Source organism: Ammospiza caudacuta, chromosome 5 (genome assembly GCF_027887145.1).
Source record: "Ammospiza caudacuta isolate bAmmCau1 chromosome 5, bAmmCau1.pri, whole genome shotgun sequence".
Lineage (NCBI taxonomy): Eukaryota > Metazoa > Chordata > Aves > Passeriformes > Passerellidae > Ammospiza > Ammospiza caudacuta.
In genome coordinates, this window is record NC_080597.1 from 25,996,508 (window position 1) to 26,023,890 (window position 27,383).

The 27,383-nt window shown below is 39.7% G+C and overlaps 1 protein-coding gene across 1 annotated transcript in view; it reads right to left on the reverse strand.

Annotated features, from left to right (window-relative positions):
• Nucleotides 1-27,383, reverse strand: part of LARGE1 (LARGE xylosyl- and glucuronyltransferase 1) — a 274,524-nt gene that overhangs the window by 62,290 nt on the left and 184,851 nt on the right. The window contains exon 8 of the mRNA XM_058804704.1: nt 5,512-5,616. Within this exon, the coding sequence (XP_058660687.1) occupies nt 5,512-5,616 (105 nt within the window). The remainder of the gene's footprint in view (nt 1-5,511; nt 5,617-27,383) is intronic.

Genomic DNA, 27,383 nt, shown 5'->3' on the forward strand with positions numbered 1-27,383 from the left:
GCTGCACTCTCTCTCTCTCTCTCTATCTGTCTCCGGGGGGGGGGGGGGAATGGCTGTCCGATGTCTCTTGGGGCTCTTCCTCCACCCTTCCATCCTCCAGGGCCTCCTCACTCCCCTGTCTGTCCAGGCCCAGGCCTACCGCATGGCTGCCCCTCCCCCGCCCAGCGGCAGCGGCTGGACGGGGGAGCGCTCCGACCTCCGTCCCTCGAAGTCCCAAGAGAGCCTCCCAGGGCCGAAGCTCTGCTTTTAACCCCTGGGTGTTCTCGGAGGTGTGTCCTAAAACCCACTGGCTACCCCAAGTGCCAATATCAAAATCCAAGCACCCATTGGTTTGACCAGAACATCCCAGAATTCCCACTTCTTTCTGGTCAAACCACCACACACTTCAAAATGATTTTTTAAATCATTACATGGGAATGCTACATCTAAATGCCTGATTTATGTACATTACATGGAGAACTTTACAGTATGGACCCAGGTCAGATCAATAAAACTCCCAAAATGAAGACAGTTTAATCAACTAAAAAGAGATAAATTTTATTTACTCCAATACAACTAGAATCTGGTATAGACTGTCTAAATGCCATCTTTTTTAATCACAGGTTTCCTACAAGATAAATGTTTTCAGTGTTTCAAAACAAGTCTGGTGGTGTTTTTTAAAAACAGTTTTTGCAGGGGCTGAGACATGAAATTGCTAAGGAGTAGAGGAGGTATCTGAGAGAATGCCATGAACAGTAGACTAAGTCAGCCACAGTAATGCCTTTACTACATGGATAGGCCTCTCAAACTAGAGACCTCATTTTCAAAATCAAAGACATATTGACCCTCATTTCAGAAATGTCAAACATGCTGTAAACAAGTTCTCAGTACATCACGTGCTTTAGAAAGTGCATGAGAAAGACCTGAAATGAAGCTATTCTTTGAGGATAGTCAGCTTTAAGATAGCTTATTTTTAAGTGCAAGCTACAGATTATAGACAACAAAGATAGGCATGTGGTCATCAAAAAGCAGAATTATTGCTTTAGCTTCTCACCTTTGACACAAACAGACTGATCTTTCCTGTTGAGACTAATAGCAAGGAGAGGCTGGCATTCCTAAACTGCTAGCTGGACAATGTGCACAGTATTTGTACTTCAAAGGCACCTTCACATGTATAAAGCTCATGTGTATCACCATGCTTTGCACTGAGAACAGTATTTACTGAGTAAACTCATGGTGTCTTAAAGGAAGAAAAATCTAATCCAAAAAACTGGCACAGTGTGAACCTAGGTAGATGAAGAAAGTGCTGCTTTTTGACTTGTCATGAGTGTTGGACACTGGTTTTTTAATCATTAAAATACATTTTTCATCTGTTTGCAAAGGCTCCAAAGATACTTTGACCCAACCCTAGTGACAACTCTTCTATTACCAAACATGATTTATATTCCAATTAATGGCAGACAGGAATATTGCAATGGCTTTAGAGGGGGCATGGCTAAGCTTGGTCAGGCCACCATGGTGGGTTTAAAAGGTTCTATAAACCATGACTTTTCTGACTTCTTCATTCACTGAAACAATTTGACAACATCCTCCTCTCTCAAACAGCCAACATACTTGAGTACAATTATCACAATGTCATGAGCAGAAGCCTGTGGAGCTTGGTGGAAAGCTGCTACCAGGTTTCTGGAGCAGGACCACAGGCAGTGCCATGACTACCAACAGCCCACTCTGCACTGCTTCCCAGTCATTTGTTTTCTGCACTGAAGATGCACAGCTTCATCATGAAGGAGCACAAGATGTGATCCAGGCTTATTTCATATAAACAGTCTGTCCTATGCTTGTCTTTCATCATTCAAATTTGTTAAATATAATACAAAAATGATGTAACACATGTTTTCAATTTCCAATTCCACTTCCACAGGTCCTTTCTTTCAGGGAAACAATAAGGGAGCAAGATTAATTCTAGCACTCTTCCAGTCATTACAAACACAAGAGTAATAAGGCACAGTACACATGTAGCCTAGTAATCGTTAGGTGCTAGCCATTCCCTTCTGTTCCCAATCCACAAATCTGGTAATGTCACATTTCCCAGTGTGGGAGTATGAATTCTCAGCTCAAGCTGTTGAGACACCTCCTTATAGTTTCTGGTGGCTTCACTGAGCCAGTGCATTTCAGTTGAGCCTCAAATCTTCAGTATGGGCTTCTGTAGTCGAGGAGTCTGAAATCCCCAGGGCCAAAGTTTTTTAAAATTACCCCCAGCACTCAAATTATAGATTTATCCCAAAGCTCTATTTGGCAGGCACGGGGTCCATTCTCAGCTGATGGAAGTTGGCTCTGCTGCACTAAAGCCAGAGAAGTCAGGGGTGAATCACCCCCCTGAAGGAGTGGTCAGAAGCCTTAACAGTCACCAGAGACTGCTTTTAAAAGCTATTCTCCACCATGATGGAAAGTATAAGACAGATAAAAAGTACTAAAAAAAATACTAAAAGCTTTTATGTTTAGAATTTCTTTTATAAGATACTTTTCTGAGGACTAAGATGACTGTTACTTCCGAAATGAACATCAAACTATACAGGGCAACTCTGAAGCTGTCAGTTTAACATCTGTACAAAGAAAAATCATAGTGTAGCAATACTTTCAAAAGCACAGTTTAGTCAGTGAAAGATAATATAGTTACATAGCAAGAAATTGTGCTTGAATTAGTGTATGAGGAATCTTGAAGAGTTAACTCAGCGCAGACAATCAGCATGGAGTGGATGATACATTAATAGGGCATTTGATTAAGCAGCTTACTGAGTGTTTGCCAGTAGAGTACAGAAAAAAACTTGGAAACCTTTGTGGTACAGAGGGAATTGTGTTTAAAATGCTTGAGAAAGAGAATGTTATCACAAATAAAGAGTGGTTATAACTAAGAACACCTTAAACACTAATTAAATCATATGACTTTGGGTTTGGTCTGGTTTTTCAACAATTATATTATCATCGACTAAAGTATGACTTGGATTATCTGCCTGTGCAAATGAGGAAGAATGAAAAACAACCAAATAAAATATTTCCTTGAAAATCTGTGTTGGCTGTCAGGAGATCTGTCCTGGGCATATAAGGAGGAGAGGAGTGCAAATGCTTACTGGGTTTCAAGAACCAGCGAAGAAGGAACAAACACATCCCTGCCTTTAATACACCTGCCTTCTGGGACTCTCCCAACCTATATGCTGTCCAGAGAGGCTCAGGCATAGAAAGATAAGAGTGAAAGAGAAATTATCTTCAGAAACTGTGAGGAGCAGTAGAGCACTTTTGACTTTGAGAGGTGCTTCAAAATCAAATCTGCCAGGGTTAGGTCTGGCTGAAGAGGCTCACATAAAAATCTCTTTTCCTAGGATTGTATCCTAGGTCTGTAGTAAATACTCTCCCAAGAGCAAGAGCAAAGTCTGTCTGAGAGCCTCCCCATGATCCAGCTCTGTTTAGCTCATTAATGTTTCAGGGGTTTGGGGGTCCTTTCAGAGTTCCTAAGTACAGCTCTAGGCACTGATTTCCATGCCTTCCCCCCCCTGGACTGCTGCCTTCATGAATGTTTTGCTTAGAGATACTGCCCCTCTTTTCAGAGTCCCCCTGCTTCAGTTTTCTGAATCCTCCTTGGCCACACCATTGCATTCAGTGTCAATTATTTTTATTTACTGAACTCATTACACAAGACCCAGTCTCACTTGAGAAATGTATACCTCCAGTCTCTGCTGGATTACTGAGGCAAACAATTAATTCAATCAAGGAATTTATATTAAAGGGTGCTGATTCTGTCAATAACCTCGTTTCCTACTTCTCAGAGGTTGCACTGATTCACTCAGTGACCTCTTGTTCCACATCCTTGAAAAAACAACATTCCACTTCTTATGATCATTTGTCAATCTTCCATACATTATCTACCTTCTGGTTTTCTTTCTAAAAAAAGAGTTTTTATAACTACAAGGTAAGTTGTGTGAAGAAAGAAATTGTGCAGGATTATGGGATTTTGCATGGCTTGATAGGTATGTATTAATACAAGAATAAACACATGCAGTGTATGTGAAGGACTGCAGATATTTGATTATTTTTGCTTTCAGTGTTAGTTTTATGTGATATACTGACATTTGGTATTCCTATAAACCATTTGGACGAGTAAGTTAAGACAACATAAGTTAAAGCCTTACAGATTTTTTTCAACATTAGCATTTTAATTATATGTATTTTATACTACCCACCATACATTACTGCATTATTCTGATCTTATGTGATTGTGCCAGATTCTCTCTGCCAGCATTGAAATGGCAGAAAGGAAAAAGCAAAAATACAGCAGAAAGAAGGTAGCTATAGAAGGTGGTCATTTCTCAGTAGAACAAAAGATATTGCTTTGTGGTGTAACAGTGAACTGAATTGACATCAACAAGTTGAACTGTGTATAACACAAACTTTCAGATTCCAGGAAAAATCCATGAAACTTATCTCTGTCTCATGCTTTGAGGGGGCTGGGGAACAGGGGTGGGCAGACCTAGCCTTTCTATTTGCAATTCTGGCAAAGACGAGTTAGGAAACAAACCTATTCTGCCAAGATCTTGTTTCCACACCAATCTGTGTTCTGTTAGGCTATTGTTTTGAACATTTCCAGAGAACAGAGATGCTCTGCAGAGGCTAAACTACACATTCACAAAAACTAGTGGGATTCCCACAAATATACATAAGAATATAGAAATACAGATGACCCAACCACACAACTTGTTCAATCCTTTTTCTAGTTAGTCTGTTTAATTTAATCCAATCTATTTCTGTGAAGCAAAATCACTTTTATGGTGAGTAATTTCCTGATAGTTCAGGGATATTTAAATGGACTCATCTGTTCCAAATGGAGGCTTCACCATCTGTTCTGCCCTTTTATTACAAAGAGAGAGAGAACCGAACTCACTGCATCAGCATTTAAGGGCCTGCAATGAAATGATTTAGGTGCATGTGTGTGTTCTGTATGCACCTGGTATGTTTTCTCACATACCAAACACAAATCAGTGGGAAGACCTGTAACCTAATAAATTCTCTGATCTAGTGCCTTTATTCCTTTCTCATGGCAGCAGAAACTGAAGGCCAGTAGCTTGCATTTTATTAGGACAATTATGACCCAGTTGGTGTCCTGCAGGGGTTATTTGGCTCACATTTTGTGATACCATTTATTTCTCTACATAAAACTATCAACTCCTATTCATTCCATTTTGCTGGGCCTATATACAAGTCACAAGTCATTGTGGACAGAAATCTTGTAGGAGATGTGCTGAGGACCTGTCAGATTGCTGAAAAGCTCTGTTTCTCCCCAAGAATGTCACACAATCTTTTCTAACACCATTTAGAGAAGACCAGAAATTCCAAAATGCATTACATTGCATCATTTTTCCTTTTCAGAAAGATAATTTTAGCTGTAGCTTAGGAAGGGAGAAGCCAGTTACTGCATCTCATACTCTCTGTACCAGGAGACTGACTGCAGGTGTTAATTCAAAGCAAACCCTCAGGTCCTACCTGTGTTGTAGCCTCTCCCAAGCGCTGGCCAGGGCCGATGGTTCTTCCAGAGATTGCCCAAATACCAATCACTCTGGTTCTCCACCAAGCCAAGAACTTGCTGCCCTGGAAAATGAGCAAATTGCAAGAATATCATAAGATATAAGACAGTCAATAAATGGAAAAAACGCAGGAAATCTGGAGAGGGACAACAAGTGGAAGGAGAAGGCAGAAGATGGGGTGCTGCCTTCCTTCCTTCCTTCCTTCCTTCCTTCCTTCCTTCCTTCCTTCCTTCCTTCCTTCCTTCCTTCCTTCCTTCCTTCCTTCCTTCCTTCCTTCCTTCCTTCCTTCCTTCCTTCCTTCCTTCCTTCCTTCCTTCCTTCCTTCCTTCCTTCCTTCCTTCCTTCCTTCCTTCCTTCCTTCCTTCCTTCCTTCCTTCCTTCCTTCCTTCCTTCCTTCCTTCCTTCCTTCCTTCCTTCCTTCCTTCCTTCCTTCCTTCCTTCCTTCCCTTCAGAAGAAGCCAGCTTATGTAACAGACAAGCAGGCCTGGGACAGAAATTCAGCATGGCTCATTTCTTCCCTGGCTAGCCTGAGTAATTAAACACTGTGGGAAACCTTTGTCACGCTGACAGAAATATGTCATCCAGACAAATCTGAATGCTGCTTGATTTTAGAATACAATGATGGAGAATCCTCCTAGTGAGAATTAAGTGTTGGTAAAATGATCATCTAATATGAAGATCTGTTCATACTCTGATGGAGATAACATAATTGAAGAACAAGGCTCAATGTCACAAAGAGTGACGGAGAAAAAAGTGACCCTTTTGCTTCAAAAAATACTGGATTTGAAAAGTTTACCTACATAAGAAAGCTGCACTGTTAATTTAAGAGTGTAATTTAGAAGTCATTTGGGTGAGCCTGTGTAGAATGCTGCATAGAAATTACGGCTTCAGTTTTATTTCAGTTTATCTTGCATTGATTAGCAGCTGGCTTCAGCTAGAGTAAAATGTATTTTAAATCAAATGTGTCTAGAAGGTTTGCACTGCTTAAAAATCAACCGAGAAATGAATGTTTGTATAGATAAGGACTTAATTATGTATCCTAAAATGTGGTGTATAAAATGTAAATAAGAGAAGTGATTGAAAGGATGCTGTGGTAATGGAGGATGGAGGGAAGGGGAGAACTGCATTTGGATCTAGTCAGAGAAAGTAAAAGGAATGGTGCTTTGAAAGAGGGACAGGCTCAATGAGGGCACTGAGACTAGTACTGGAAATTATTTTGCAATCTTTTGAGAAAGCAATTAAGCATCATGCTTTGAAGGCTCGTTTTCAAATCCCAGCTATGCTTGTAAAATTGTGTGCATTGTCACAGCAGTGCACTGCAAACCTGAAATGACCATTGTATGTTGCTTACATAAAACCACAGCTATTTCAGTATGGTCCAATACAAAGGTTGGGCTGAGAACAAGACACAGAGACAGATATGATTAACTCAATTTTATAATTGGCTTGAAAGGTGATTGCAATACACTCTCCTGTGGTATCTGCAATTCAGTGGAATGTCAGTAACCTCAATGTGTCTTGAATGCTGTTTCAAAGAGTGTAAGCAGCAGTGATTGGCCAATGCATATAAAAAAACAAGCCAGAACACTAGGAAATTTTTCAAGAAGTGAATGGAAATCAATCTAAAAATAACTTTGAGAGATTAACAAATCCACTCCACACCACTCTAGCATCATCCTAATGACATGACACTCCTCACCTTATTTTCCAGTGATGTATCTCCTATTCCCTTACATATTTATTATACAGTATATACAATTTTTCATGTTAGATCCCATAAATAAATTTTTAAGAAGGTGGAAAAGCTAGGAGAGAGAAAAAGGATCATATCAAACCCATTGGTACTACTGAAAACTGGTAATACTAACAGAGCGCAATGCACAAGCAAGTGAAGGAAATTACAAGCCAGAGGCAAACACATCCTAAGCAGCTCTGCTCATACAGATAAATGACAGCATCTCTCAACCTGTGAGACATATGGGACGCACTGGACAGCACATCAGACTTCACAAGCCATATACTGTGAGGAAATATGAAAGGGATCTCAACTGGCTGAAAGGAGCCTAAGGCAAAAAGAGGCCGAAGGACACAATTTAAGCCAACACTTGCTGACTACCAGATGGAAGTGTGCCTGTTTATAGCCACTCCCTTACAGCCGAAGTAGAATAAATCAAGATAAGAAACACTGGCTAATAAGGGATGAGGAGAAATAAAAAAAACCAACACAATAGAAAATGCAGGTGCAGCTGGGCTGGAATGGGTTGGCATAGTAGGTAGGAAGAGACTGACCCTATCCATAATCTAATAGCACATTTCACAACCCAGCAGTCCACAGATCCTTCCCAGGATAGTACAGCTACCAGCAAAAGAAATGTCAGAATTCCATTTGCAAGAAGCAGATACCAAACTTCTTTACCATGGAGCATCAATCTGCTTTCATTACTTTAGCCTCATGGATTTCCCAACATGCTACAGACTTCAGCCTTTAAACCAATGGATAAGGAAAAATGAACAACCTTAATGCTTGTCAATGGTTTTCATTTCCCATGTACCAGTCCAAAATCTCAGTTCCAGTAACTTACCCCTGAAATACTTTTTTCTCAATTATTATTTCTCATGCCAAGATAAACTAAAAAAGGTTCAGGAAATTATGTTGGCATGTATTTACTGTAGCTGTATAATTTCTTTCTGTATTTTCCCTTTATTTTTGATGACACCAGAAGAAAAACTCACTTTCACCAGTAATCCTTGAGGTTTCATACGGGACACAGATGAAGGCAGAAATGAACATCATGTAAGCTTTAAGGCTCAGATACATGGATCAGATAATGTAACTTAGTGTGTATCAACTGAGCTGGAAAAACTGCCTGTACATGCCCTCTTAGCTTGTCACAGACACACAGTAAAATGTATGAGCTAACATGCTCTGGTGTGCTCTTGCAATGGCCTGGCAATGTGCACATGTTCACACACTGTCCTGGAGTAGAGCATTATGCAACTTGTCAGGCTGTTGTAACTCTTACTGGTGCATAAAAGCCTATTAGGCAGATGTGATAGCTTGTCTCCCAAGCCACCTTGGAGAAAATTATGGAGATATGCTTTCCATCTCCTCTAGTTATAGTTCTATTTTCTCTAGGCTGGAATAGTGTTGCTGTCTTGCTAAAGAATATATTTTATTTCCCTTTACATTGTCTCTGTGATCTTGATTTAAGGCAGAAGTAATCCAGAAAACAGAACTTCAGCTGCATAGTAAATATTAATGTTTCCAAAAAGGTTTTCATTCTGAATCAATACAGAAAAAAAGAAAATCAGAAATATTTTCTGGAAGACATTCCCAAATATTTTGATCTGAAGATATAAAAATAACATCTAAGAATGTGCAATCATCCTCATGTTACATATAATACAGATGCATAATATATACTCTATAGACTACATTATTCCATGTATCTCAAAGTTCAAACAAAAAAAAATCCCAAGTTGTGTCCTTCCAATTGCAACCAACTAAAAATTCACTCAAAAGCTTTCACTCAGTGTTTTAATGCAATTTTGTTCTTTAAAGAATCATTGTAAGAATATCTGTCCAGTACCAGCTATTTCATTTAGTTATTTACTTTTTCAAGTGCATCACAAAGTTACAGACATGAGGCACATTGAACAGCTCTCTGACCAAAACCAGCCTGTCCCTCTGCCACCCTTTGTGCCTCCCCTGCAAGGTGCTCACAGTTCTGCAGGAAATATCACCAGGTTCACTCCACCTCTGATCATACATCAGTCTGAATTCAGCCTTTCTGGGCAACATAGACCAGAGTTCCCTCCCAGCACGGCCTTTTGGAAAAGGCAAGCATAAAGGAGTTATGTGAGCTATTCTTCCAGCAGATGAGAACACGGTGTCTGCTGTAATGGATTTGAACCTTTCAGCATTCTGAGCTGCTGGTTTCTTCTTCCTAAGAGTTATTATAATAAAATACCACAACTAACAGCAAAAGCTCTATCATTTTCTGTTCTGGTCCTGCAGTTATGATTAAGTGCACTCCTCTCACTCTCTGTTACTCCAGGCACAAGTTAGCTTATGAAAATTAAGCTGTCTTTCTTACTTCTTCATACATCAGCACTAACAGCCAGACAAGAGAAAACAAGGCTATGATTCTGGCATGACCATTGTGAAAAATTACCAGGCAGGCAGAATTACAGCTGGATTGCTGGGAATGGGGCTGTGTGCTGCCTGGCCATGGGTTGAGACTTCTCCAGAAAGCAGCTGCAGCTACAGCATTTTGCACAGAACAGCTGCCTGACAGCTCCCTCACCATGAGAAGCTTGGCTGTTGCTGGGAAGAGGTTCCCATGGAAAAACAGACACTTCTGAAGCTGACAACTCAGTGCCATTAATTCTGCTTTTGCTTCACAGATTTTTGGTGGCTAATGGAGGGGAAAGCATTATGCTGTAACTCAGACACTGAAGGGGACTCCAGACCTTAACTCAGCTCCCAGCTGTGACACCTATTTCTTGGGTGACACTGAACAGCCTCTTGCTCAATTCTCCCTGAAAAAAACTCTACCCCTCTTCCATTTTGCCGGTCTCACATGTTGCAAATGTAAGTCCTCAGAGTTAGTAAGTGTATGCTACTTTCTACAGGAAGGGTAAGAGCAGCAGCACGTGGCCAGGCTGAAGCTCCATCCAGCACGGAGCTGTCTCCAGCAGCAGGGAGGAGCAGCTGTGCAACACGGAGCACAACAGTGCAGCTGCATGGTGCCTCTTCGTAATAGGGGTCCTCTGCATGCAGTCACTCATGGCACGTGACACATCTGAAGGAGTATCAGCTATTTTCCATGTTGGGTCTGGTATCTGCTGCTTTTTCTTGGTGCCAGTCTCGGTGCCTGTGAATAATATTTTCCTATTCTGCCCTATTTTTTCCCATTTTTAGAGGACTTAATCTTCTTTGCAGTCTATGGTACACAGGACCTTAACCTGAGCTCTTGCATTGATGTATTTTGCTATAAAAAAACAATAAAAATAGTAGTAAAAGATTACAGTTATTACAGGTACTTTCAACATCTTCCTTAGTGGAAGTTTTGTTTTTCTTTTAAACCTATAGTAGCTTTTACATGACTCCACTGCAATTAAAGTAAGAGCACTGGACCTACTGCTAATACTTGAGTGTGAATTGCACTCTCTCAGGACATCAGACTGTTTCCAGAAACGGAAAAATAAGAAGGCAAAAATAAAGGGGAAGGAAGGGCTGGAGTGTCACCTGATTTCCCATGGCCAAAGGATGAGCTGGTATCACTGAAAAGATTCAGCTCACTTCTCCTGGTTGTTGGATTTGCAGGGTTTAGTTGTATTTGGTAGAAGCCTTCAAAGTTAAAATCAAGTGCAAAGTAGTTTTCAGCCTCTAAAAACATAAGTAAGAAATTTCTACACTGCGGAGACTCTTGAAGTAGAACAGAGCAGAACTCTGTCTTGCTACTTCTAACCACTCTAACAGTCATGGTTTAGAAAATTAGGAATTTAATACAGACATGAATGCTGGAGCTACAGCCAGATACTGCCAGAGCAGTGCAGGTCTTCAGTGTAAGCTGAAAGAGAGGAGAAGAACTCCACAAAAATTTAAGATTCAAGCTTGGCAGGATTCAGAACTGCAGCATTCTGCTCCCAAAATGAGACATAGAAATAGAGAATAAAAAACTGACAGAAGGGAAAAGGGGAAAAGTTACATCTTCGCAATGCTGGAAATATTCTAAATTGGCCAGTACCAAGCCTGATGAACACTGTCAGGACTAGCTGAAACTATACTGGTTGAATCTATACTGGTGCAATAAAGCAGAGTTATTTTCTGCATGATTCAGAGTTAAAATCTTTGATTAATGCCCTTTGTTTCTTTTCTGCTTCTCCTGATTTCTTTTTCTTTAGCCTTTAAACACCTGCCTAACAAACCCTTCCGTTCTGAAATGTGTGAGGCCACATCCTTAGCTGGTATAAATCAGCATGATTTCAATGAAATTAGTGTACTTAAGCTGACCAATAGCAGTTGAATGTGTTGCAGTGCATATTAAATCTTGCCTGAGTGACCCTTTCTTGATGGCCTTCCTGCCCCTGACCATATATTGGTTCATACAAAATAAGTGGCTTCCACAATATTTCACTTCTCCTGCCACATCTCTCATCCACCTTTTCAGATCACTGTCAAGCTCAAGTTCTTCATCCTCACTATCACTGCCCTTTGCAATTCTTGCACTGTCTATAGAAATGCATGTTTTTTTCCTGCTCCCAGGCTCATTTCTCTCTTCAACTGCCATGTCCTCTCTCATTCCTAAAAGATACTCTGTCTTCTCATGCAACAAATGCCCTGACTTACCTCTGAAAATTTATTTCAAGCACAAAATCCCTCAGGACTTTCCTCCAAAATTTTCTTTAGAAATTTTACCATGAGTCCAATGTATAATACACACAAAAAATTTTGTGGGTGCTCTATAACACAAGTGTGCCAGACCCTAAAAACACAGTCTGACACGGTTTCATACACTTGTATGGTATGGGATACACTGTGTTCAGCAGAACTGAATGCTTTAACCTCTGCTGTGCATTTATTTCAGAGGTGTGCAAACATAAGACAGACATATGCATTGCATTTGTATGCACATATTCACATGCACATACATAAATACATGCATAAATATGTGCAGATAATTGTGTGCAAATATATAGTCTCTGCTGTGAAGAACTTCATTATTACACATGGAAATGTGAAGTTTCACGGAAAAATGCCTCCTGCAAAAGTTAAACTTTTTTGCTTGATATCTCATTTGCATTTAGTACATTGCTGTCCCCCAGCAACCACTTCTCCTTCTTAGTGGACTAAATAGTCACGGAGAGAAACTGCAGGGACAGTTATTAGGGCCAGGTTGGATGAGAAGGTGGCCAAGGAGAAGCTCACTGAAGGTACAGCAGGACTGGCTCAGAAGGGGAGAGGATGGCTCCACAGGAGCACCATGTGCACAGTACACTGGTGCCAGGAGAAGAAGAGAGGATGCAGGCAGTGAATACCTGCTAAGAATGGATGGTAGACAAGGCAGATTTAGATACAATAAATCAAGGGCAGAGAAAGTCAAGATGAGCCAGGTTGACTCAATGGAAGAGAAAAGAGCAAGTGAAAGGAATAAAGGCAAACTCTGGCAAGGCAGAAACAAGGATGTAAAGCAATGTTATCAGCTGACTTCTGGGATGTACTCAGAGATGGTGAGGTGACAAGCACAAAAGAAGGTAAAGCAAATCAGACTGGAGAAGAAAAACAACTTGGCAGGAGTCTATACAGAGAGAAACATGACAAATATTTTCTATGTGGTAGGAAGGAGGATTCAAAAGGCATACATAAAAGGTGATCAAGAGGATGAAGCATACAGAACTGGATTGAGAAAGGTTGGGGTGAAGACCTAGATCTGATTCATCTTCATAAGGAAAGATGAAAGAATGAAATCAATCAAGAGAAGAAAATATATTGGGTTTCTGCTCATCTTCTAGTGTCCTCCAAGGAGCTTGTTAGAAAAATTAAGAGGACAGTGAGAAGTCCAGCAAACCCCAGCAAAGCTAGTAAATCTATCATTAATGTTTACAGCACTTTCATCTGCAGAATTTCAGTGAAATGGATTCTCAGCAGCTGAGTACAAGAGGGTAAGCACAGGAAAAAAGCCTTTCATTTTGCAACAAAACTTTGTTGAGGTTTTCTGCGGTCCCTTCCAACCTGGACCCATTCTGTGACATGCCGAACTCATTGCCATGAAATGTGCTCTGGAATGGAGTCTGGAGAAGAATGAAATGGTTGTGCAATTTTAAGCTTGAGCAGAAGAGAGGCCCATACCAGCTAAACGAGCTGCTGAGCCAGTCCTTCCTCACTCTGTTTTTATGTTACTGTTTATAGTACAAATAGTCCCAGCAGTAAAACTGCCACCTAATTAACAATAGATACCTAACAAGCAATAGGAGACGTCACACAAACCATTTCCAGCTGGTAAATACTTTGATAACCAGGCTGCAAGAGGTCAGCAAGTTGTACCCACTGCTCTGACTACACACCTTACTTTTTTTACTAACACCAATGGCTTTTCCTTTATCATGGTCTCCTTCTAAATTTTTTGTTTATTCAATGTAAAACTCCACACTCTTGTAAAATTGAAAACTTCTTTCTCTGAAAGCAGCAAAACATCCTTGTGAACAAAGTCAATTCAAATCCACCCCTTCTAATATTCAGGCACTGATTTGAGAGAAAGGGTCCAGAGTTTCAGGAATAGGCAAGGTTTTAAAACCACTGCTTGAATTTGGGCTATGAAGGAATAAGCGATCACTGAACAAAAAATGCTTTCTTTTTTGTTTTTGCTGCCAAAGATAATGCAATAAAACTGTGAAGAGCAGGAAAGTAACTATCCATGCACTATGACTCTGCCTGTCTTAAGTGCATCAATTTTATAAAGAGGATAAGGTCCTGATAGGCACATTTTTGTTGGCACAAAGCCCATCTGTGAAACGAGTCTCAGTCACAGGGAGCCGAGCAACAGCACACAGTGTGTGATCAATAAGGCTCTCATCTGATGCCTTTCAGTAGCAGCACTTCATTAAGGAGAACTTACAGCAGGAGAAACTGAGGCTCATGGTGATGGAATGACACTTCCACGGTCATTGGGGAGGTGAGTGGTGATCTAGGAACAGGTGCCAGGACTTGTGGCACCCAGAGCACCGATTTTAGACATTGAGAAACTGTCCCTAATGAGAGCCTAGTGCCTAAGCTGTCACTGCCAGTAATCACTCAGAAATCCCCACTCAGCTCACCTTCGAGCAGCTGTCAGCTCACTGGGTCCACTGATGGCTGAGTTTTTCCCTGCCACATCTTTGAATGCTACGTGCTGCCCTGACATAGATTTACTTTGGGTACATCCCTTGGGATTCCAGGCATGTCTCATCACTTTCCTCTTGATGTTCAGGCAGCTGCATTTTTCAGTAGTGATGTTAGCTGAATGATCTTAACTCATATTTGCACCAGGTAACAGAGGTTCAAAGCTGTCTCTTTGTCCCTCATTTTCACCACATCACTGCATCAGTACTCTTCATCAGGTTTCAGTGATTGTTGTCTGAGGTTGTTGGAATAGCAAACTTCTTTGCAAGCAAGGAATTAGAGAAAGAGAGTTAGAGCTTCTTAATATTCCAAAGACTGCTCAAAGAAAATGTGCACAGCTTCCTACTTATATCCTTTTGGGCAGTTATCATGTATCAACAGCAAGATACTAGTCCCCTTTTCTTTTTATTTAAAAGGAACAAATCTTTTAAATTGATTAACACACCAAGAATGTTTTTAAGCAAGAAATCAGTGTATGCATCATAAGTACTTTCCCCAAGAATCAGAAAAATCCAAAATGCAGAAGCAGAGGCAGATGCCTGAGATGAACAATATGAAAAGGGTTGGTTTTCTAGTGACAATTAAAAAAATCAAAACAAATCAGAAAAAATATAGAAAAGGGCTGTAGCTATCTGCTCAATGTGAAAAAGGTTGCCAAGTTATAGTTTGTTGTGTTGAAATCCAACAAGGTTGACATTATTTTTCCCCTCTGTTGGGTTCAGTTCTGTTAAAAAAATAAACAAGCTTTGCATTTTCCTTTGGCTATGTGGCTTTATCAACCTCTGCAAATTCTTCTAGACGAAAATTCAGGAGTTGTCCCTTCAGTAGACACAGACTGCAATAAGATGATGCTACCTGCCTAGCACTTCTTGCCAATGATCCAATGATATTAAGGGCACTTACTACACTGACAATTGGTTTGTGTAAACAGCTCACTTTATCCTTTTAATTACTGGCTTCAAGACAGGTTAGAGCTCACAGACACTACTGCTAGGAATTATTTATGCATCAGGAGTATGAGACAGTAAGGTGACACAACAAATATTTGTTCACGCCTAATGATTAAGCACAATTAAACCTGTATCAGAAATAGGACAGAGCTCTGACACCAAACAACAACTTGCTGTTTTGCATCTTGAGCCTGCAGAGTAAGAGATGCTTCTGCCAGATGCTATAAAACAGTGGCTGTTTCAGATATTTCATGCTTTAGTGATGAGCTCAAGAGTCTTGGGATCTGTTCCTCGCTCTTATGTTGACCGTCGGTGCAATCAGAGACAGGTCACCTCTTCAGCGAGCTGCAGCCTCCCTAAATAGGATCCTGCACTCAGGCAGTGGAAAAGAAGAAAACAACTTGGAAAACAGAAGTGTTGTAAGTTATTTTCTGAGCAAGAGATGGACCACTGCAAATAGCTAATAAATGTGCAGAGAATTTGCCTTAAATTTGAAAACAACCATCCTTTCTCTATGTTCTTCTCTTTCTTCCAGTCTGTACTCTGGAGAGATCTGGATTTAAAGGGTAAAGTGGTTGAGATGTTCTCTTGCTGAAAATATGTTTACTTGTGAACCCAATTTGAAACCATACATTGCATTGGCTGGCTCAGCTTTGCCAGCATGTCCAATACTACAGAGTCATGACGGGTGCAAAGGTAAAATTACAAAGCCATCTTGAGCTCACATTGAGCTCAGTACCTTCAGCTCTAAGAATAAATTGTGCAGGATGCCTTGTGGATTGCTAGCAAGCATTAGCTAGTTTACTTTCTTAGTTTATGGCTGTTTACCACACATATGACACATTTTGCTTGCATGACTACAAAATGGTCAATATTCCTGATGCAGAATCTAGTAAGGCTTGGAAAAAGCAATAAAGCCCCATTCTTCAGTCTTTTGCAGATCACTCTGTGGATAATACCAGTGGTTTTCAGATGTTTAACACTAGTCTGTCTCAGCACTGATATTTCCTTTTTGTCTCTGTTTATTGGCTTAGTAATGAGTGATTCCTGCTGTTCTGAAGAATCTTCAAGCAAAGAGGAAGAAGGCCATCTCAACTAAGCAAAGGGATAAAAATTAGTGTTATGAAAATCAGCTTAAGTTCTCTCTCCCTCTCTGTTGTTTAATTATTTAGTTAGTGCAGGTCAGGGTTTAATTACGACAAACAGATGAAAAATGTGAGGCCAATAGAGCACAGGAAATAAAGAATTTCATCACACAGCCCTGAGTCAGAGAGTCTTTCAAGTGTTGCAAAAGAGTTGCAGTCCAAAGGCAAAGAGGTGAGAGATTAGCAGAAGGCACCAGTTTCACTTAATAGATCTGTTGGTGATAACAGGAAGAAAGGGCAAGACTTGCTGTCCACTGAAACACAACAAGTCCCATAATGTATTCTGCACATCATATCGTTCAAGCCTCTAATATTTCATTCATTGATTTTATTGTCAAATGAAAAGGCACTTGCTCCAAATGGCATTTAGTGAGACAGATGGGGAGAGACCCAGAGTTCATTACTGGGAGTTTGCTCACTGGGTAACGTTGACATTATATGATAAAGAGCAAGAAGAAGGCAGAAGTCTACTGGTCCTAATGTTTAGAAAGGTCTTTCTGGTTCTCCTCCTGGAAGCTGAAGGTCTTTGCACCTGGTCAGACTGCAGACTGCCTCACATGTCATCCGCATCCATGAAAATGCATCACTCCAACTTCTCACACGGGCCCTCCCTCCCTCTTCTGGCTGAGGGCTCCTTCCCCTACATTAGTATGGAAAACAGCACACTAGCACTCCACAAACCCCACAAACTCATCCCCTGTAATGAGGTCAACTTGTGTGGACCTTCTAAAAGGTTATGTGGACCTTCTAAAAGGTTATGTGCAGGAGAGACAAGATGTATAATGGATTTAGGCTGAAAATAGCTAGCATTTGCTGGGCTTCAGCAAAACAACAGCATCTGTAGGCAGGCACAGCAGCAGAACTTTAAATGCCCCAGTGGTTAAAAATAAGGTGCCTACCAGCATCTTGCAAAAACTTTTGTGAACTTATTTATTAATTATGCATAGACACTCCACCTAGATTTAAATTTATACAACAGTATCCCTTTTTTAATCCCAGTCTACTTTTACTGCTTTTTTTAAAGTGACTTTTATAGCAAGGTTTAGCATTCAAGTGTTCATTCAAAAATACTAAAGAATCAAAATGATCATCTCAAATATTGAAAAACCCTCATATTTCCACAGTAAAATGAGAGAGATGCATGAAAGAATTATGAATTCTGAGGACATCAAGAAGCAGGAAGCCAAGTGTGCAGTTGCAGCAGGAAAGCATGCAAAGGGCAGGGAGCTCTGGTATCCGCTAATCCCCTTAATCCCTACTAATGCATGAAGTGTAAGCAATGTCTGCTTATGAAGTAGTAAAATGCTGCTATGAATTTTGAATCTATCTTGCATCTCAATAAATTTTGCAATCAAAAGGGTAAAAACATCAAGTCAAATAGCAGTAAATTTCTATTTACTCATTTTCCTGTTCACCTGTTTAAGGATGAGATGGAAAACAAAATTAAAACTGAAATCTCTAAAATGGACATAGCTAACTCACTCCCTCATAAGCACAAATGTCAGATAGCACACTGTACCTGCTCTTAAAAAAGGGAATAAATCCATGAGATAAGTATGAGAAAATTATTCACAGCCTATCTGTATCATAAGCCTCTTCTGTGATAAAGAAGAAATAAATTTCAAAACAGAGGGCTTCCCTCTCAGTCTTTCTTGGGTAGGAAAAAAAGCAATCCCTCACGCATCAGATAATCACGTCAGACTAGACACTTTATTAGCTCATAGTTCCATGTAGTGGAAACTGATGTCACCTTTTGTCAGTCATGCTGCATAGCCATTAAGCCATAATAAATACAAATTACAACAGAAACATATTAAATATTTTAGCAAATTAAAAATGGATTGCCTTTCAAGTACTAAAAACCAACAAGAAGTTTATATATGCATTTGCAGATTAGAAAGGCAGTAAGTAACAAAAAAAAAAAAATACAGCGATATAGAAGACAATTTTGGCTGCATATTAGGAAGATCAGTAAGACCCAGTTAAATGTAGTGATGAAATCTTTACTTCCATTGGATTTAACACTGTGAGGATTCAGACCTAGGTCACATAAATGCTGCAGAAGCAAGCACACTAATTTGAGAAATTATCATCCCACAGCAGGAGTTCCTGCCCACCCAGTTAATTTCAGTGTCCAGCTATCTGGGTTAGCTGCAGCCCTCTCCACTGCTCCTCCACAATGGGTGTATGGAGAGTGAGAGGGACAGTAAGTCCCCATAAAGCCTGCTTATTTAGCTCATGGAAAAATACTGAAGAGATGATAGCAATAATTTCTTAAATCACTCCAAACAAAATTGTCAGGACATCAGTTTATGGCTCCAAAAGCATCCAGTAAATGGGACATTTACAGATAATCTGTTCTAATCTCTAAAAAAGGTAAATCCTTTGGGAGCACTGAGGGCAGATTTGTGCAAGGCTCTCTTCAGTATCTCACTTCAGTTTCCACCTCTGTCCTTTTAGAAGGCAGAACCGATATTTCTTTTCCATGATTCTTTTCTGGAGGTGCTAACTTATAAAATCCAATTGTGTAGTCCCAGACAGACCTGCCTAGGATGTACTCTTCACAAACAATAGATAATGTAGGTGGTTCTGAGTAACTCTTGCAGTATCATCTGTGCACAGATTTATTTTTTTTTCAAGTCTATCCTAATTAACTCATATTTTAATCCATCCAGTTTCAGTCACCTTCTGTTACAGTGTCATAAGTGACCCCCGGGTCATTTCTTAGCCCCACACTTCATTAGCACTACTTTTAGCTTGGACCTACACTTGCTTCCTGTAATGCCTTAAGTGTTTTCAGAAACAAAGTTCTTCTTTACAAGTATGTTTTCTGTCTAATTTGTAAGATTTTCTCTCCGTGTTCAATGCTGTAAGATATGGATGGTCAATTGTGCTTTGCAAACTGAAATAAGAAATGCAAGGATCATTTTCAGTGGCACTTACTTACTCAAAGTAACAAAAAGGAGCAGAACACAAGACCCCCTCTATAACACATGAAATGCTAGTTTCTGTCCTTCTAGAGTAAGACATGACCTTATGGTTGAATTTTAAGCTCTTAATCTGTCACTTAGCCCATTAGTTGCATGAGGAAACAAACTCCAAGGCATAGATCAGATTCTGGGACAACCTTCCAGTTTTTATCACCACATGAAGAGCAACTGAGCTCCCACCTTTTCCATGAAAGAAAAATAAGCAATTTTGTATTTAAGCTTACAAGATCAATGCTGCAAGGAAGTGAATTGTGGGAGTATGTCTGTGCTAAAAGAAAGAAATATTTATGTGAAATGTGACTTAAGACACAAAAGCATTAAAAAGAGGTCATTATCTGTTTTGGAAGTGGAGAAAAGACTTATATATCATTATCAGATTCTGACCAGCTCTAGAAGCTGAAAAGTACTGATGTTATTTCATTTCATGACAGATGGGGATGTTCACCCCTCAGAAAGATTGAAGGAGGGCTGACTCAAGAGCAATTACAAATTATAACTAATTTGAAGGATTTTTTCCCTCCTCTTTTCCTCAAAGTCCTCTACGCTAATTTTGTAGCTAACGCAAGGACAGATCTGAGAGAGTAATTATCGAGCAGGTACGACAGGATTAAGTAAACGCTCTATGACAAGACAATACTGAACTTCTCTCACTGAACCACTACACAAATTATTTGTGGCCAGGATTAAAGTATTTAATTAAATCATCTTTGTGTAGATGAAACATGAAAATCATTTTCTAAATTGCTGCAAGAGAGAAAAACACTTCCCTTCGTTTGCTTCTTACAATCTATTGAGTCTGTAGTTCAAAACCAAAATGATCAAAACAGCAGTGACTCACTGGCAAGAGCATTAGGATAAATCAAACTACCTTGAAGGTTATCTCCTTGCATACTTTTCTCCTCCAGCCAAGATGGTTGCAACACCAAGCAAATGCACCACTGGAGAAAAAGACAGCTTCCAGACCAGAAAAGTACTGTCCCTCCATGATATGAGAGGTTTACACACAAGAATTCTTCTTAAAGTAAAGCTGTCCGTCACTTCAATGAGCTCTTACTCAACGTTAGCATTCTGCTAGAGGACTCTGAGGGAGAAAAGGGATTGTAATGTTCTTGTTTCACAGAAACAACAGAAAATAAGGAAACCTTCCTTCTTAAGAAAAGATTAAGTTTGTGTAGAACAAAGGATTTTTTGACCCCTGAAATCAACAAGGGGAAAACCCATCAAATTTAAGACATAGATTCTTCCTGAGATGTATTTTCTGCAGTACCAGAAGGGAGAATCAACACTGGGGGGGTGCTCAGTTAAGGCCAGAAGGTCCAAAATACTCTCTTGTCTCTCAAGGCCCTCCATCAGAAACTATGAGACACAGAAAACCTAGGAGAGAGAACTGAGAGACAGGTACCTAGTGTTTCTATGGACTGCACTGAAGAACATCTGAAGTCATGGTTGAGCTGGGAGAGAAATTTTAATGTTTCCATAAAAATGTTTTTAAAGTCACATTTAGAAAACTGTTTTGAGCAATGAATACCTGAACTTGGTTGGACTTCATTTGGCTGCAGAATTGAATGGAATAATCTACTGGTGGATAAAATGCAAGGATTTGGACTTAATTCTCTAGCCACTGTCAACTAGGGTGGAACGACTTCAAGCTATTTCTTTCTATTTGGACTAGTATCTTGGCTGGAAGAAATCCCAGTGGGGAAGAACTGTGTTAGTTATTAATGCAAATCCTTACTATCTCCCTTCAGAAGAGAAAGGTGTTGTCATTTTTCATACTGGATGTCTACTTCTTACAGCAGAAAGCAAATCAATCCTTTTTCTTTCCTTTTAATTGCAAGCCATAACAAAAAAAAATAAATTTACAAAACCATTACAGATGCATCAAAGAATAAAGTATTGTGAATTGATTTTTAGGTCTAAGAAACCTTGTCATAACCTCTTCAAATGACAAGAAAGATGAAAAATCTACCTACCGCTAAACTTTATTATTCCCTGTGCTGCATGCATGGTAAAATAAATAATTTTTCTGAAGGGAAAAAGAAGGAAAATTAGATAAAACAAATATTACAAATTTTTATAATAATTTCTTTTAAACTCTACTGTTTCAGAAACAGCCTATGGATTCTTTGCTCTCAAAAACAGCAAAACCAGTTAATAAATCTTCTATGTTAATAGTCATTAAATGAACAGTCTTTGTGAATATATGTGCAATAAAACACCAAGACCTAACACTCAGTGAGTTTTTGTTCACACAACTATACACATGCATATGTCCATGTGCAGCAGAAACTAGATCAACCCTTCTGAACAATGTTAACAAACAAGGAGTCTCTTTTAATAATTCTAATAATTTCTGGATTTACTCTATTAGTAAGTCACTGTGAATGAGAGAGAAACTAACACTATAAATATGCCTGTAACAACAACATGTACTAGGGAGCGGGGGGAAATATGGAAACAAGCATATGAAACTGCTAATGGAATAATAATAATAATATAATTCTACCTAAGAATTATAGAGTGAAGGTCTCTTGTAAGCTCCAAGGTGTATGATACTGCACATATTAAAATATTTCCACAGTATAATCCAAAAGTGATTTAAATACTTACAGCAGCTTTCATAAAAAGTTTGATGTGTTTCTTCTGGACCACTTAACAATCATGAGCTGCTGCCCAATTTCCTTTCCCATCATTACTTACTGTCAATAAATGCATGTGTGTTAAAATTAATTTTTCTCCTTTGTAATTAGTCTTGGTCTACCTGCCTGACATATTAACTGATTCTAAAATCTCATATTTGTGACATCAAATGATTTCCATGGTGACAGATTGAGACATATTCCTGAATAAAAGTGGTAAGTGGGTCATATTTGACTGGGAAGGGGAGAAAATTTCCAACTTTCCTTTATATATGTTTGCTTTGATTAGGCTAATCAGTAACTACAGGAAGACACGACTTTGGTACAGTTAATTTGCTGGGGAGCTGATAATCACAGAGGCTTGTGAGGAAGTTTTTAAGGTTATTGTGGGTAATAAAGACTTTAAGAATACGTCAATCACTTTTTGAAGATTAACTAATTTGATTCATAACTTCAGGCTTAGTTCAGTACATAACTTAGTTCACTGATTTTTAATTTTTTTTTAGTGGACTGTTATAAAGAATATGCCATTTTACAGCCATGTTGCAGTAGCTTTGAACATTAAGTTCAATCTGTACTTGACACTAGAAAATCTCTGGTCCCTGTCTCTTTGCACAAGGAATTTGCTCTCTTCTCAGATTTATTTCCATTTATCAGCTTCAATTTGCACTGTAGACCATACTTGAGCAATGGAACTGTATCTTATGTCTCTGGGTCTGCATTAAAATTTGATGTGTTCTGCTGCACAGATATGTGTGTCCTTGGATGATATCTGTCAAGGGTGCTCCAGTGAACACCAGTACTGTCAAGTCCTCAAAATTTGCCAGCACTTCTGGCTTTAAAGGGCAACTGAATAAAATATACTTAACAGGGTGGTCTTAAACATCAGCAATAGCACCTACTGTGAGTTCTGATAAAATGATCCAGTGGTGGGACTCTGTGTGACAGGGAGTGAAGACCCTCCATTTGACCCTCACAAATTGACCTGAAGGAGTAAATATTCAGACACAGCAAGCAGGCATGACTCTTTCATCTCAAGTGGAGCCATTCCAACTTGTAGCAGGTTAGAATTTGGCTCAGTAAATTTATACTACAGAAGAATGAAGTGTTTTTCATGTATTTTCTGGGTTTTATATATTTTCTCATAAAAACACCAGCTGCTGGTCTTTGCTGCTCATTAGCAACCTCCCACTTTCCCATTCCAGGCAAGTCAGTGAGGAAAGTTGTCAGACCAAGAACAGAATTGCTGGCAAGGCACCCTCTGGCCAAGGCACGCTCCATGGAGCACATGCTGTGTAGGAGAGGCTTTGCCATTTGGGAAACTGGGCCTCCTGAATTCTAATCCAGAATAGCCCAAGTTTAGCTCCTTAGAAGAGCAAGCTAAACTAAAACTAACAACTTTCACTTTTCAAGTGAAAAAGAAACCAACCTGATTTAGGAAATGCTACCAGCATGGATGTGTATATTGCTGTTTGATCACTGAGAGTACATCCAATGTGATGTTTTCATGGGGAGAAACTCTGCAAGTAGAAAGCACCAGAATCATGTGCGGCCCTAGATGTTCAATTTCACAGAAAATGGTAGTACTTGCCCTCTAAAAGTGTCTGACAGCAATCATTCAGATGTAGTGAAAATGGCACCTCAGAAACCACAATGAAACCCAACAGCTACGACTTCACGTATTCACAGTAAATCTTTAGCAATTATTCCACTGAAGCTAAACATAAGATAAATCAGAGGGAACTATCTATTCTCAGTGTAAAAAGGGCTCAGTGAGGAAAATATTTATTCCTGTGAGGAATTTATTTGGACAGGGGGAGCTTATCCAGAGCTAGGGCCTCTACACACACACATACCCCTTGGAATGACTAGGCAAGACAGAATGGGATGGAGAAAGGAACCCACAAACAGAACCCAGACTGCAGAGGCAGCAAAGTGTCCACTTATGTCTGTGGCAGAGCTGGGAAACAGAGCTCAGATCCCTGCTGTTCCACTTGGTGGAACTGCTCTTCTCCTACTCAATCCCTCTATGGAGTTTTATCAACTTATTTCATGAGCAACAAAGTTTGCCAATACACTGTGACAATGTTAATATGTAAAAATCATGAATGTTTTTCCTTGTTTCAACAGAAGAGTCTAAATAGCTGCTAAGATTGCAAATTAGCTCATTTCTGCTTAAAGGATTAACTTTTTAGATCTTTCGCATATCAGTGAAGTTAAAAGAAAAAAAAAGACACACAATGCTTTCCCAGAGGGAGTAAAGCCACTCCCCCAGCAAAGCTGCTTTCAACTCCAAGTTGTGGTAACAAAATGGCAAAGAAAAAGCTCTCTGCACCAACTTATTAATGTCAGACAAGACCTTGGGAAGTGTTTTGTAACATGTCAGAACACAAAGAATACAGAATTCAGTAATTAGCAATCATGGAAAGATTATATTGATGTTTTATAGATATTGGTGAGTAGACAGAGGAGGGACAGCAAACAGGAATACTGAAACCACAGCAGACTGGACAGTCAGGTTAATGGGAGTAGTTAAGAAGATTAATATATACTCTGAACTGAACTCCCCTCATCGGTCAGTGCTCCATAATTTAAAAGACAATGCCAGAGCCTTCACTTCAAGGTGACAGAAAATTCTGATGATGAAAAGACACAGCTGAAAACTTACTTTTAATTAAAAAGCAAATAGACTGAAGCTCCCATGTGCCTAAAAGGAAGTAATAGCATTTCAGAAACAGAGGGGAGGGATTATTATTTAGGTAGTTCATTTTATTAAATAAAAGAATTCAAAGAGAACAGTAACAACTTTTCCACCCTAGTATCCTCAATAACATAAGATGATTACTCACTGACTTAATGAGAAAAAGTTTGAGTCTAAAGAGAAAGCAATTAAACTGACAGATTTGCTGCTACCAAGAACAGATATCCACAAAATGCAGAGCTAGGATGCATTAAATGACCAGAATAATTCATGAACGTGAATAAAGATGATGAAGAAATGGATGACAAAATTCACATCTTCGATTCAATAATACAATAGGCAGACCAGTGACAAGCAAACTGACAGGTGCATGTTGAGATGGACACAGAGGTGACATATTCCTAATATTTATAAAAAATTGGTCAAAGCGGTTATACTAACAGTTTATGACATATGAGAGCTCAAAAATTAAAGCAAAAGAGGCCAAAACTAGTTTTATATAGAAACTGGAGGCTTCCAGTTAGTTTCCCTTTCTTGCTGCAAAAACTTCTAACCTGCTGAAGTTTAGTTATGAAACTATTTTAGTGTTAAGAATTTACGAGCTGTGGGCAGGAGCTGTTTTTCCTAGGGATCACGGAGCTCTGTAGCCTCAGGCATGCAACATCTGCCACGGCATGTGCCAGTGGGGAGCAGCAGCAGTTCGTCATGGTCAACTGCGACATTTTGCTGACTGCTCCATCTTTTTCCCAATTTGAACTCAATGATCTTAAACTTCAGCCTAAATTTCAGCATCAAAGGCCTAAGAGGAAGCTAGTACTTCACATATCCTCTGCAGTTGGAAAGACCACATTTGGCAGACACTGTTCAATGAGGGGGATAAAAGAGGATGCTGGTGGAGAGCAGCACTTGGCCCTGAATCCATTAGCCAGGACAGGCTCTGATGTTATCTGCCCTAACTCAATGCTGTATCTCAGTGCATCATCATTTTCAATCTTGCTTAAGTCAATGAGACTACTCATGAGCTTTAACACTTCAGCCTATGATTAAGTACTTCACTGAATAAGGTCATTAAATTTAAATTGTAGATGCTTGCTAGGTACTCCTGAAGGTTGTTCTCTCACCTGCAACATAATCCCTGCAGGCTCATGGCTGGCAAAACAAGTGGCTAAATAACATCCAAATCTGCATGTCAGCAATCCTCCCACTAAACTTAAGACACAGGAAATTGATTGATTCAAGAGGGAGCTGTGTTTACCCTACTGCTGATGTAGGGAAGAACAGAAGCATGTTATGGCTTGTAGAAAAGATTGAAACACACAGGAAAGGAAAGGTGGATGAACCTGGCACACCACAGTGTCTGGCAGCCTTAGCTGGTTGAAGTAGCAAAAGCCTTACAACTGTGCAATGTAAGGCTTAATACAGTGTTTTGCCACTGTGTAGTTTTGCCATTTCTCAGCAGAACTATCAGTGCAACATAATATTTTGCCAGTGCAGTTAACTAGCTCAGGTACATGTGCATACATTGGCCCTCACAGAGATATATCCTAAAGGATTCCTACAGGATTAACACGGCACTTCAAACACTACCGAGCTATTTTCACTTTTCTCTATTCAGTGTGCACACCTCAAAGCAGCCCTCTACCCTGCTTCCTACTCCCAAACAGGCCATCAATCACAATGAAGGGTATGCTAAAGCCATAATGCAGATAACAGACCATTAAAAGCTCAAATGAGACGACTAAACACGTTTCATTAATCATAGCACAATCCAGTCTTGAATCAGGAGCTACAGATTTGGCAGGTCACTAATGGAAGGCTTCTTTCTACCTGATCCTAGTGACTGGGAAAGGGAGTTGTCTTAAACCTTCTGCCCTTCCTCCTCTTCTTTGGGTGCACATGACCTGTGAGTGTTACATGGTTGGGAAAAGACAGTGAGAGAATAGAGAATAAAAATAAGAGACCTGCTATGAAAAAAGAGTGTGAATGCTCTCCAGAGAGCGTGGATCCTCAAAGGAGCCAAAATACCCACAGCTTACACAAATTTTAGTAACAGCACTTCTGAAAAACTGGCCAAATTGTCTCCTTTTCCCTTGCAAGGGGTCTTTATTTAGGGATTTGACTGAGTATCAGAAAGAGGCATTATCTTCCTAGGGCCCCAGACCCAATGCTGATCTTACCAGTTTAAAAGAAAAGCAGGTAAATTTTTAAGAAAATACGGTAAAAAAGAGATGCCCCCTTTGCACCACTTATTTGTACATGTCCAGTTTTCCCAGTAATTTTCCAAGCTCTTTCTAGAAAAAGTCAACAGGTTACCTGCTAGGCAACTGCCAGGTGAACAAAGCTACCTGCTTTGGCTCTTATACATATCTGGCTCTTTAACCCTCCTGATGCCACATGCCTCTGCATCATAGCTTCCAAGTGGCACATACATTTTTGGTTTGTTTTGACTCCAGAAGCAGGTTGGAAAAGGTGGTCCCAGCAGAGGTAGTTTCCTTCAACAGCAGAGACAGAAGACACTCTCA